This window comes from Aspergillus undulatus, assembly GCF_047715775.1.
Source record: "Aspergillus undulatus strain CBS 261.88 unplaced genomic scaffold BDV17scaffold_66, whole genome shotgun sequence".
Classification (NCBI taxonomy): Eukaryota; Fungi; Ascomycota; class Eurotiomycetes; order Eurotiales; family Aspergillaceae; genus Aspergillus; species Aspergillus undulatus.
Genome location: NW_027396670.1, coordinates 84179 through 97007, shown reverse-complemented (window position 1 = coordinate 97007; position 12829 = coordinate 84179). Strand labels below are relative to the sequence as shown.

At 49.7% G+C, this 12829-nt stretch overlaps 4 protein-coding genes across 4 annotated transcripts; 1 reads left to right on the top strand and 3 right to left on the bottom strand.

The window, feature by feature from the left end:
- Positions 1-130: 130 nt before the first annotated feature.
- On the bottom strand, positions 131-2435 carry BDV17DRAFT_300952 (putative MFS transporter; the record flags this gene model as incomplete). The annotated part of the gene is made up of 3 exons (XM_073764153.1): positions 1530-2435; positions 1338-1474; positions 131-1274 (listed from the first exon to the last, which is right to left on the bottom strand). Exons 1-3 carry the CDS (start codon positions 1698-1700, stop codon positions 131-133), a joined length of 1452 nt encoding a protein of 483 aa, XP_073611391.1. The 5' UTR covers positions 1701-2435.
- A 310-nt stretch (positions 2436-2745) lies between these two features.
- BDV17DRAFT_284616 (uncharacterized protein) lies at positions 2746-6724 on the bottom strand (the record flags this gene model as incomplete). The annotated part of the gene is made up of 7 exons (XM_073760563.1): positions 2746-3852; positions 3909-4140; positions 4173-4907; positions 4993-5081; positions 5149-5742; positions 5915-6012; positions 6706-6724. The coding sequence occupies 7 exons, from the start codon at positions 6722-6724 to the stop codon at positions 2746-2748; spliced, it is 2874 nt and encodes a 957-aa protein (XP_073611390.1).
- Positions 6725-6883: 159 nt separating this feature from the next.
- BDV17DRAFT_284615 (uncharacterized protein) lies at positions 6884-10885 on the bottom strand (the record flags this gene model as incomplete). The annotated part of the gene is made up of 8 exons (XM_073760562.1): positions 6884-7480; positions 7535-8369; positions 8428-9111; positions 9166-9240; positions 9575-10318; positions 10374-10485; positions 10536-10645; positions 10710-10885. The coding sequence occupies 8 exons, from the start codon at positions 10883-10885 to the stop codon at positions 6884-6886; spliced, it is 3333 nt and encodes a 1110-aa protein (XP_073611389.1).
- Positions 10886-11266: 381 nt separating this feature from the next.
- Positions 11267-12829, top strand: BDV17DRAFT_300949 (aldo/keto reductase; the record flags this gene model as incomplete). The annotated part of the gene is made up of 8 exons (XM_073764152.1): positions 11267-11469; positions 11527-11673; positions 11735-11839; positions 11904-12100; positions 12162-12246; positions 12319-12374; positions 12442-12587; positions 12660-12829. The coding sequence occupies exons 1-8, from the start codon at positions 11401-11403 to the stop codon at positions 12827-12829; spliced, it is 975 nt and encodes a 324-aa protein (XP_073611388.1). The 5' UTR covers positions 11267-11400.

The following is a 12829-nucleotide window of genomic DNA, read 5'->3' as shown; positions in this document are numbered from 1 at the left end:
AAGTTTCCTACTCTACTGCGAGTGATTTTTGCTTGTTAATATTTCATTACCAAACTAACGGAAACTTGTTGAATGATCAGGTTCTAATCAGTCTCAGACACGATATCACGCTATGAAAAGAAATGAAGCCTCAATAAGCATAGAGGTTAATCACTCCCGGATCAGCTGCCCGCAGCTTCTTGTTTTCCCTCATGAGGATCAATCTCATGACCCAAGCCAATATAACCACCCCGGCCGAGAATCCAATACTAGCGTGCATTGCGGGCGCAAACCAGGGGGCATCGCTGTCTGGCCACAAATATGGTGTGTACACACTGGCAAGGTTACCAAGGGTATTGGTGATTGCAATCGCCACTGCTTTCTTCTCATCTGTCTGTCCCACCGTCGCCGCCACCCAAGCAATGTTGATATTGTTTACCCCATAGGTGGCTCCGACAAACAGCACCATGGCAAAGTACCGTGCTCCGACATTCAATGTTCCGCAAGCAACCGCAAATCCCACGATCGCAAGTATCTTGGAAATCGTGACATGCCAAGTCCTCTCGTTGAAATAACCTGAAGACCAGGAAACGGCGACTGAAGTGAAAGTTGCCACCAGATATGGCGGGCAGGTGAGCACAAGAGTCACAGTGGAGTTGAACCCAAGTGTCTCGATGACCGTTGGCATAAAGTTCTTGAAGCCATTCGCAGAGAGATGAAGATTGCACATCAGGGCAAAGATCCAAGTTCGATAATCTAAGCCCGCCTCTCGAAGGCCAGTCCAAACGCTCGTTCCTTCCGCCTTCTGGGTGGTGTCCCGCGCGATACGGTCATGAGCGAGCTGCCTCTCCTCAGGCGTAAGCCAAATAGTCTGCTTTGGGGAGTTCGGAAGAAGGAACCACGCAACAATGGCCACCGCCACGGTAACGACGCCCTGAATCAGGAACAACCATTGCCAGCCCGCGAGACCATGCTTCTTGTCGAGAGTCGCGAAAACTGCTGCCGAAATAAGCCCCGAGAATGAACTGGCCAGCATGTTGCCCGTATAAAGGATTGCCATCCGCGTGGTAGCCTCCTTCCGGTTATAGAAAAGAGAGATCATGAACAAGGCCCCTGGATAGAACGGAGCCTCGACAATACCAAGCACCAGGCGGCAAATAAGCATACCATGATAATCATTTACGAGACATGTGAGAGTTGATACAATCGCCCAGGCCATCATGAACCCTGCCATATACCACGCGGGCTTGACGCGATTGAGCAGCATGTTCGAAGGGACCTGTCCGACGAGATATCTTGAGACAGGATCATGGTCAGCGAGGCGCAACTGGAAAGGACCAGACAGAGTGAGCTCTTACCCAACAAACAAAATGCTAACGCAGGTATTATATTGAGTCCCCTTCAGGTTCAGGTCTTCAACGAGACTGTTTAGTTTGCCGTTGACGAGCGCGTTGCGATCTAGAAAATTGAGAAAATACATCGCCCAAAGCGTCGGCTGAGCAGCAACGGTCAGCTATTATGGACCACCAGGAGCAAGGTAGGTGGCTAACCATCATGTAACAGTCAATCTTCCTGACAAGAGCAATCTCCTTTGGATCAATCTTGGCCGCCGACCCAAACTTGTCATATTGTGGACTTTGTCCGCTCTTCTCAACATCGCTGACGTGCTCCGCATAGATATTGTCCTTCTCAGTCGCGCCTTGACGCGATATCTCGGCCATTGTTATGTGGGTGTTCTGAGTCGAGTATGTTCTTTGAGCAATGCCTCTGGGAGGTATGTTTCCTCTCCCGTCTCAAACGTCGCAGTGGACCCTGATATACCTAGTCGAAACTTCCACACTCCACACTCCCCACTCATAGGGAATCCGGGGTAAGTGCCAGCATGAAGGGAAGCTAGCTAATAGCAATCAGTTTTGGAACCGCAAGTGCTGCTCGGATACATGCCAGTCCAATCGGGAGAGAATCCTGAGGCTTAGGCGAAGGTGGCCTGCTTTGTCCATCCTTCCAGGGAGCAGCCATTACTGGGCCTCCGAGCAGTGTCTCTTAGGCTTGAACGCCTTGGTACCAAGAGGCTGGGAATAACCTTTGCTTATCCGACCATCTTGCTACATTCCTCCAGTCGGAAGCCTTACCTATCCGAGCTTTAATATATCGCGAGGTATATCCGAAGGTGCGTGAGCAGACACAGATATGAGGTCTGCTGTCATCTGGATAAATCGTATTTGGTAATCTACTCTTCCGAGGAGATAGCATAATATATACTTGGCTTCTAAAGTACTGTTAGGAAAGGAGTAAGAGGGGGCTGCAACCGCCGACGACTTGAAAAAACACCGATTCTCAACATCTTCATCATTATCATCGACATTCTCATGAGTCTTACTTATCTTCACAAGGCTGCCAATACGGGATTGCTTTGAATGTTGATATAACTGCTTTTGTCTATTGCGAATGTAAAAGCATGTCCGGCGAGGGAAGGATTAAATGTACCGAGCCGGATCGCATCGAGCGTATTTTATTTAAGAATTTGAGGATCCAAACCATACTCACAGCCTTGCTTCTTGTTCAATCGGCGATAAACGTGGCTAGGTAGACAGCATATTCTACAAATAGGGCCAGTGCCACTGGGTGCCGATGAATACCAAAGCCTATCAGATGAAGACATGCGCAAGGTATGCCATAGATTCATGGACAGCAATCTCATAATAACAGTACGTAAAATCAAGCAAAGTAAAGTATCACAGAAACAATCAAGTTACAATATGCCATCTACCACTCACGTCTCCAGGCATTAACAAACTTCCTAATCAATCCGCTCTCAATTAGCTCCACGCCACCCCTCAAAGCAGGGTTAGCAGCCTCAGACTTCTCCATCTCGAATAGAAGACCTGAGCGACCCGGGTTATCATTGTCCAGTAATTTAATAGCTGGGTTTCTCTTCGGATCTCGGTCGCCTTCTCGGAGACGCTGGACCCACTGTCTCTTTTCGAAAACCTCAAAGTCAAGCCCTGCTGCTTTGAGAGCGGGTAGTAGATCCTCTGTCCATCTGAAGGTTCGTGCATTTTGTATATGGTACACTGTATCAGGATCATGCGAGAACTGCGTCAACGCTGGTGATCTTGTATCATTTAGGTTGGCCAGATCTAAAACAGCGTCTGCGACAATATCGACGGGAAGCCACGATGGTGTCTCGTCGAGAGCTGGTAGTGCCTTGAGCGTCTGTGCAGTTTGGAGCATGAGAGGGATGGCTTCAGTAATGTTCCATTTTCGAACACTATCGTCCGCAATCTGACCGACTCGGAGCACCTTTGCAACCATACCGGTCTCCTTTGCAGCAGCTTGAACGATTCGTTCTGCGACAAGTTTAGATCTTGCGTAGCCCATACCTTGAGCGTGCGCTAGCTCGGGAACCGGGGCTTCGGCGATGGTAGCTGGCAGTGGCGTCCCCGCAGCTGCGGATATCGAAGAACAGAAGTAGAATTGAGCTGGTGAGGCTCGATCACTGGAAAGACATAGATTGATCAGGTTGTGAAGGTTGTGAACACCTTTAATATGTTGCGCCTCAAAACTGCGCACACCAAGTGTGAAGTTTACAGCCCAAGCAGAATGTATGACCTTTGTCAATGAGGCCCGAAGTCCGCTGAGGATTGATCCAGCTAGTTCCAGGTCTTCAGAGCCCAATTGAGCAGGCAACGCCACAATTTTGGAGACATTCACCATTGGCAATGACCGCGAAGCCAAATTGGAAAGAACTCGGTCTAGGGCACTGCTTGTATCAGGGGCTCGTACAAGACAGTAAACTTTCTTGACGCTGTGCTTCTGCATTAAACGTGAAAGAATATGGATCCCAAGGGAGCCGGTGGTTCCAGTCAGAAGCTAGGTTATGGTAATTAGTAGAAGGTGACAGGTGAAGTGTTCAGAGTAAGGCATACAACAACTTCTTCTGATCTCGGCCCTGTGACGAAAGACGAGTACTTGTGAATTAGTTGAGACATTACCGTTATCTCGTCCTCTTCATCTTCTCGATCACCAGTACGAAGGGCATATAGATGCGAAGCAAACTTTCTGATGGTTGCAAAGTCGAAAACAACATTATGACCCAGCTCAGCGTGACCTATGTCAATATTCTTTTGGATGATGGCTCTTGCTTTGATTGCCTGAAGGCTGTCAACGCCTGCTTCAAAGAAAAATCGGACTCTAGGCCAATCCCGGTAAAACCAAGTTCTGCTTTGAACAGCTTCAGTAGGTACTCTTGTAGGTCTTCGAGGCTCAAAGCAAGCTTTGGTCCGGAGTTAGAAGAATCGCTCTCTAGCCTTTGATATGCAGCTTCAATAAGGCTGCTAAATTCGTTGTACGAACGATTTCGAATCATGGTTCCCTTGTCAGTGGCCGGATAGGTAGCGCCGACGTCTAGGACGATAACCATATCGCGAGAAATCTGGCTAAAAGACTCTGCATTCTGGTTCGCGGCCTCGATATCAGGCCAGACAATATCAACGATTGCCTCTTTGGATAGACTCTGACATTCGGTGCTGGGGACAATGATCAAACCCGGTAATGGCTTTCCCACGCCAAACACAAGGTTGTCCTTCACATACTTGTTCTTTCGAATGCGATGCTCGATAGGCACTGGCAAGACCTTCTCGCCAGTGGCCAGTGTTACCCGGTCGTCGATACGTCCTAGATACTTCCATGCGTTCGGTATGCTGGGATGCTTTAGAAATGTGTCTCGTGTGCGGAAAGAGTTCGGCGGGTCATCGCAGTTGGAGCTGACTTTTGCTGGTAGCCCATCTAGGGCGATGCACTCGTAAGAGACGTCTTCGAGTTCTTCCATTTGAAGGTAGGGCTGAGTGCTCTTCAAAGGACGAACATAGTTCCAGAGTTTATCACCATTGGGTAGGCCGGAAGTCATCAACTGACCGAGTTCAGTCCTGATAACTAGATTAGCATATTTTGTACATCGCATAACATTGAAAACTGTCGCCGTGAAAAAGGAAATCAGACAGCAAGACATACGCTCCGTAGTGACTGATAAGCCAAACTCCTTTGTTTACCAGATAGTCCCCTAGATCATATGGACAACTGCTGCCCCCAAAGAGAACTTGCTGGCATTTGGCGAGCGCTTCCATTCCTCCGTTCACTTCGCTTAGAAGTGTTAAGGATATATGGCACCCCGTGGAAGCTTTCAGGTTGGAAGACTTGCATGACCTCGAGGATGTTCTTGCCGGTCAAGGGAAGATTTGAATTATAGATAGCAATCGGCTTTGCCTTGAACAAAGACCGGAAAAATGTGCAGAGGCCATGGTTGTGGTAGAGAGGCAGGGTTAGCAGCGCACGGTATGAGTTGCTAGTCGTGTAGTTGGCGATGCAAGCCGCATGGGTCTGAAAGATGGGTTTTGGAAGTCCAGTAGAACCTGAGCTGTGGATAATGAAGGCCCATTTCCTACTCACGCCAGTCCCTCCAGTGGGTTGCAGTTCCGATCGTTCTGTGCATTTTGAGTATAGTGAGAACTCAGGTATCAAAAATGCATTGACTCCGCGAACCGCGTCGCGAACTGGTGCTACGGCCTTCTCTGTGGCGGAGGAGTTGAGAATGTAATTGCAATTCGTTTTGGCGAGGAGATTCCCGTAGGCCTCGGTGCTGAGCCGCGTAGACAACAGGAGAACCGCATAGCCTAATCGAGAGAGCGCAAACAGAGTGATGATGTAATCAAGGTTAGAGGGACCGATTATTGCCACTACTCGATTTTGGTCTGGGTCCGAGAACTAGATGTCAATTGAGTTAGTATTACATGTGAAGTATGAAGCGCAAAGTTTGTACCTTTGGAAGTCCGGAGGCTTGTAGAAGCTGCGCAGCTCCATTTGCAAATCAGTCTAAATCTCTTGCGGTGTAGAAAGTATAGTCGCTGGTCCCATGAGTGCTTCGCGGGTAGCCAACTAGCGGCACGTCTTCTGGATGCAGTATACGATGCAATAAAATGTCGTTAATAGTTGACAGCGATGCTTCAGTCTCTTCTGGAGGAGTCGGTGGCGGAGCTGTAGTGCTCTTCAGAGCATATTTTTTCGCCGGCGAAGGCGTCTCCGCCAGTTTGAGCTGTTGAAAGCATTGTTTGAATCAAAGACAGAGGTTGCGATGGTGTTAGTGTCTGAAGTCAACTGCTATTAGAGCTCCCAGCCAGCAAATATTGGTATCAGAGGTATAAGCATAGTTCGTTTCACGTGGTCCAAGGGAGGCGTGTTCCTTCTACCACAAGCTCGGATGGAGTTAGGGTTGTGCTCGGAAAAGCAACGCGGCCTCGGATAAGGTGACCTTCATATCCGATTGATGGGCGCTGTCATCTGAGTGCCGCTAAGGGACAATCTCATGTAACTAGCACCCCGCCGCACCGTTGGTAGGAAGTTCTTGAGTATTTGATGGAAAGTGTTTGGCCCAGGCTGGGGCTGACAGAACGGAAGGATGTCTGCATGGCCGTATCCGAATTGCAGAGAAGTGAAGTTGTCGGATCTGATTTGTGCGGCGCGGCAACTCGTGGCCAGAAGCTTCGGCGCTTCATGGTGGTCTTCCCATACAAGTAGAACAGACCGAAGTCTGAGGCAGGTCACAATTGAGCTTAGGGATAAGACAGCTCGATGGAATACGAGTCTGGGACCCTGAACGCCCATCGCACCTGCCTTCCTCGAAGAGGATATTTGAGCTCTAGGAAGGTGCAACCGGTATTCCACACTTACCTTGAGTGGAGAGGGACATTTCAGGCCGAGGAGAGTCGACTTCAACGAGAAGATACCTAAAGGCGCTCACCGGCTGGGAGGTGTTACATCCTAAGTGCCGCTCAGGACGAGTTCAGAGAAGAGACTAATAAGGTATACAAGGATGAAGATTGCGATCTTTCTGACCGACGTTGATTCTTTAACAATCGTGGCCCTGCAAGTCGTCAGGGGAAAATAGGTAGCCCAACTCTCCAAGTCCGGTCAGAGCCAGCGAGTCAAATTCCCCCCAGCTCGTTAAACTGGAGACGTAGGTTCCAGGGCTGCTGTCCTGCATCAGGGTCTCTAGCCAGACTTGAGCTTCCGGTTGCATCTCTGGAAGTCCCATGGATCTATCATGAGGGAGTGCTTCTCCAGTACCATGCGCGACATTGTGAAATGTTGGAGGAAAGCTAGCTTGCGTGTAATCAAGATTTTCCCTGGAAGTGCCTATTCGTTGAGGCTCGCTCGCCCTGGCGTTACCGGTAGCGATCACTCGTTGACCTGGTGGTAAGGGCGCAATGACCGGTTGTCGTTTACGCTGAATGCACTTGAGCGCCTCTTTACGGAGCTCCTCAAGAACCATGGCATAGCGTCGGGCAAAGGACGATTGCGATCCGCATGCTGCTAGATGTTGCTGAGCTTCTTCACCTGCCTGAAAATGGATGGAGTTTGCCTCATAGCTGTTTGCTTGGGCACAACTCTGGATAAAGTGAACGTATAGCACAACGATAGCAGAGAATGCATAGTAATGCGTAAACTGTAGGGATATTAGAGACTCAAGCAAGGTTCAAAAATAATTTTCAAAGCCTACCCAGAAGGTCTGATACATCCGGCCGTTCTCACACAAATCGCGTAGTATGGTAGTAATTTTCATCGCAGCATTCAGACAATGGTGGACATTCTGGCTGACTGACTTGGAGAGATGGTTTCTGTCATCGAGCGCTGGAAGGGCTAGATTCTTGAAATCTTTGAGTATAAATGGACGGTAAAGTAGAATCTGGGCATGATAAAAAGCCAGGTTCAGGACTGTATACTGCCGCTGGTAAGTGAGTACCAGCATGTCAACATTGGGGAGGTCAATAAAAGCAGAAAGTTCGATTCGCCACTGTGCAAGTTCAGCGCCATACCTTTCTGCAGCGGCGGATTGAGACTGAAGGGTGGCTCTTTGTATGCCGTATAGATCACGAAGTATGCCGCTGATAATTCTTGATAGCTTCGCATGATACACAGGGGCTAGCATAATACTCTGGGCGCTCGACAAAGCTGGGGCAATGCGGCTCGATGTAATTTGGGCGTCATTCGCAATGGTAGGAAGCTCTTGGTCGATTTCATCATCATGGAAAATGCGCGGACGGCCGAGGGCAGCGCTGAGGTAGTTGTCTAGGCTATACATGCACCAGAACACTCGCTTGCGACATTCTTGTTCGACATGATCGACATTTCCTGAGAGTTCGCGCCGTCGTCCCCTGTGTAAGCCAATTGCAATTGCAAGGCGTGCCGTAGTTCCAAAAAGGCTCCAACAATGATTAATTCGGGAGTGGCCTAGAAGATAGAAACATTGTGCTAATCGAGCCTGTACACTCGTGAGGCGAACAGGCCCTGTTTCCGCTGCAAGATGATGCTCCGAAGCCGCAAAATAGACTGCACTATGGATAACATAGAATCATCAGAACAAGGCAGTGAGAGATGTAGATATAGACCTACCTATTGACGCATGATCCCAAAGAACTGTCGGATTTGGGCAAGCATTGTTTGGCATGAGCAAATATCATGAGGAGCATCGCTCTTATCGCCATAGCCCCTGGCTTTGGTGACTGGGAAGCCACAGGATCGCGATAAAACTCGTCAAACCAGCCTTCAGCTTGTGGATGATGCAGAAAACGGTGGGTGGGGAACGCAAAATCGAAGTATCGATCAAGGAGCGCCCTAGCCTCTTCCTTAGGGGGGATCACTAAAAAAGAAGGATCGTATTTGGGCAGTGGCGCGTCACCGAAACTGAAGATTGGGGTGGTCCGTGGAAAGGAGATATGCTCATGAAGACGCTTCTGAACTCGTATCAAGAAAGAGACACCAGACGCCGGGCCGACATAATGGCCCTCCATATCAGTCTGGTGAGGCTCGGGTGAATTTCCAGACGACGGGAAGTTGACTTGTTTCTCTGCCTGCAAAAGCACATTTTGTAGGGTGTGCTGTGGCTCCAAAGGAGAGGCACTGTCTGTATTGGAGCCTGCAAGCTGTTCTATATGCCGGCTGAATTCACTAGTACTGCGGTTAACTAGTGGAACTGGCGGCATCTTCCCTCGATTGTAACCAGCCGTGTATTCGCATGTTAACTGTGAGCGGTCGCATAGGGAGCATGGTAAAGTACCCGAGCACCGCAACTTCTTTCTATAGGACGCAGGTTAGATCCGATTTTGTTAGATTCCCCGTCGATTGACTTACTTTTTACAGTTGTCGCACGCTCGAGTAACGCGAACTCGCTCTTTGGCACATCGCCGTTTGCTTGGGTAGGTTCCACTTTGCTCCATAAGAGTAAATACGAGCGATGGGGCATAACAGTCAGTATATGCGGTATATCAGGTAGCTGGTCGATCAGGAGAGACGCCCAGACGCGTACGGGGGTGGATTGTGGGGAGAGAAGCGGTTTCTGGGGAAGGCAAAGACAAACGCCGGTCTATTTTAGAGCGCACGTGCCTCCTCAGATTTACTACCAAAACACGATTCAAAGATATTGTTTTGAGATCCATGATTCGATTCCAATGGAAAAGGTAGGTGTCGTCGAACTTGTTTTGGCTAACATATCGCTATGGGCGATTCGGAAGCTGATCTATTTTCTACTAGGCATAATCACCACTCTCTCAACTCTCCGCCAGGGCCTACGAAGTGTGGACTACGCCATGCGGCTGCATCTATAGACGCTTCTCGGACCTTTTCTTCGTCAATTTCGATTCCCAGACCCGGCCCACTCAGCAGATCAAGCAGACCATCCTTCACCTTCCACACGTCTGGATTCTTGATGTACGTATCGATATCCGCCGAACCCGCATTGTAATGGATCCCCAAGCTCATTTCTTGGATAGCAAAGTTCGCGCTGACGGCATCGACCTGGAAACTCGCCGCAAGAGCGATGGGGCCTAGTGGACAATGAGGAGCCAAGGCTACGTCGTAGGCTTCTGCCATGGTGGCGATCCTACGGATTTCGGATATCCCGCCAACATGGCAGATGTCGGGTTGGATAATGCTTATAGAGGAGGACTCGAGGAACGGTTTGATGTCCCATCGGCTGTGTAGTCGCTCACCGAGGGCTATCGGGATGGGGACAAGTTTCGACAAGGCCGCGACAGACTCTGGGTGCTCGGAAAGCAGAGGTTCTTCGATGAATAACGGCTCATGGGGTGCAAGTTTATGTGCGAGCTGCTGCGCCATTGCCTTATGGACTCGGCCGTGGAAGTCGACTCCGGCGTCAATTCCCAGAGCCTTGACAGCCTTTAACCGCTCAACCGAGGTATCCAAAGTATGAGGTGAGTCGAGCCATGAGATGTCTTCGGTAGCATTCATCTTGATAGCCTTGAAGCCTTGCGCGATTCTCGCCTTACTACGGAGCATCAGTACCCGGGATCATCGCGATTAAAAGTAACGACATCACTTACGCCTGAGCCTCGACATCACCTGGACGGTCACCGCCAATCCAAGCATACACTTTCAGTTTGTCCCTGACCTTTCCTCCAAGAAGTTGATATATCGGAAGGCCGAGCTGTCTCGCTGGGGCAACAGTCAGACCATTGAATACCAGGGCTCCAGGGATCGCCCACCTTTAAGATCCCAAAGTGCTATATCCACGCCCGACAGCGCGCTCATAAGGATCGGCCCGCCCCGGTAGAATCCCATTCGATATCCGAGCTGCCATATGTGTTCGATATCACTATTCCGAAAGAATGATATGTCAGCCCCAGGCAAAAAGCAAGCAATTCCTCAAGCAAACTCACTCTGCATCCAAGCCGGCGAATCTTTCAGAGAAAGAATTGAGGCAGCCTTCGACGGCCTCTGTATGACCTTCAAGCGATGCTTCTCCCCAGCCATAATTTCCATTGGAGTCCGTGATCTTCACGAATAACCACCGCGGTGGTAGTCGGAAGTACTCGATCTGAGCAATTGGAGCCATCGCGCCTCGTCCGATATCCTACCTTGCGATTGCGTTCTCTGACGATGGGATCACTTGTTGCCCGATACCAAGAGAGTGTTTTCCAGATGCCAATCTTGGAGAGAAAATGACCACCTTGCCGGTGCAACTCCGTTGACAGCCATCGTCATCGGCAATATTACCCCGCAACTTTACCTAACTCGACGTTGATCCCCGCATCGGCCTCGGAAAAGCATTCGGAAAAGCGACCAAGCTATATTTCCGGAGGAGCCGATGTGCCGATTACCAAAAGAAGGACCAATGAACGCTGTGAAAGAGCTCAAAGCTAAATAGCAGGCTAGCTCACCATATACAGCCTGGATGACTATTGCACGTGGAGAAGGGATCCCAATTCCGGAGGGGAAAAGAGGCCCGGGTTCAAATCCGGAGGCTGAGTCTCCTACATATTGAGCACCCTTAAGTAACTTGTCTCTGTCCAGCAAAAGCAATCGTCGTGACAGCAATCGACTTCCGGGACTTTCGACCAGCAATTCATTATGGCTCTCAGACGCACCTTCAAGCTCAACACAGGCTACAACATACCCGCGGTCGGTCTGGGAACATGGGTAAGAACTGGATCTGGTTTGAAGATAGTATTGGTAACTTCTTTCGTATAACTACAGCAATCGAAGCCGAACGAGGTTAAGGAAGCCGTCACTTCAGCGCTGAAGATCGGCTATTGTCACATTGACGCTGCAGCAGTCTACGGAAATGAGCGCGAAGTCGGGAATGGAATCAAGGCGTCGGGCATACCGCGCGAGGAGATCTTCGTGGGTTTGGCGCTATCACATATTTCTACGAGATACAATCGTTGAAGGCTAACTTACGAAGCTCACCAGCAAACTATGGAACACCCACCACGACCCCGAGAACGTTGAAGCTGCGGTGGATCAGTCACTTGCGGATCTCCAGACAGACTATCTCGACCTTTACCTTGTGAGTCTTTTATCCACACCGTCACTGAAATTGCACTCCTCTAATATTAACGGACCACCTACAGATCCACTGGCCAGTCGCCTTCCGCCACTCAACCACAACTGTCCAGCCCGTAGACGAGAAGACGGGCCTCATCGACGTAATCGACGTACCGATCAAAGACACATGGGCTGCACTGGAGGCATTGGTGACTAAGGGCAAGATCCGTTCAATCGGGGTCAGCAACTTTACACGCGCCAAGATTGAGGAGCTGCTCAAGACGTGCGTTTTTGACACCCTAAGAATCCGTGTCAAGAGTATGTAACCAAGCTGCGTTTATTAGGGCAAAACTACCAGTCTCAGTCAACCAGATCGAAGCTCACCCTTATCTGCAGCAACGGGACCTACTCGAGTGGTCTAAGGAGAAGGTATACTTACAGCCCTAGTACCTTTCGAAAATGCCACAAGTACACACAAATCAATAGCTCACTGCCATCAAGGGCATCCTTATAACCGGCTACTCCCCACTAGGGAACAACATCTACAACATCCCCCGGTAAGACAAAGACAACAATAAAGTCAACCTCTAGTCAACAACAAATCAACTAACAAAATAAACGTAGAACCGTCGACGACCCCCTTGTCATCTCCCTCGCAAAATCCCTAAACAAAGACCCCGCCCAGGTCCTAATTAGCTGGGCTGTTCAACGCGGGACAGCTGTGCTGCCCAAGTCAGTCACGCCGTCTAGGATCCAAAGTAACTTCGAAGGTCCGTCTCTCCCGAGTTCATAATATACAAAACAGTTCGATGTTGACATTAACCGCCCTGTCCATTCGATAGATTTCATTCTACCGGAAGACGCATTCCAAGCCATCCAGTCGCTGGAACGTCACCAGCGGATGAACTTTCCTGCACGGCTTGGCGTGGACATCTTTGGGGAGGTTGGTGAGGAGAGTGTGAGGAAGAGTGCGCTTGCTTGGGCGGAGGCGCAGAAACTGGCAAAGGCTTAG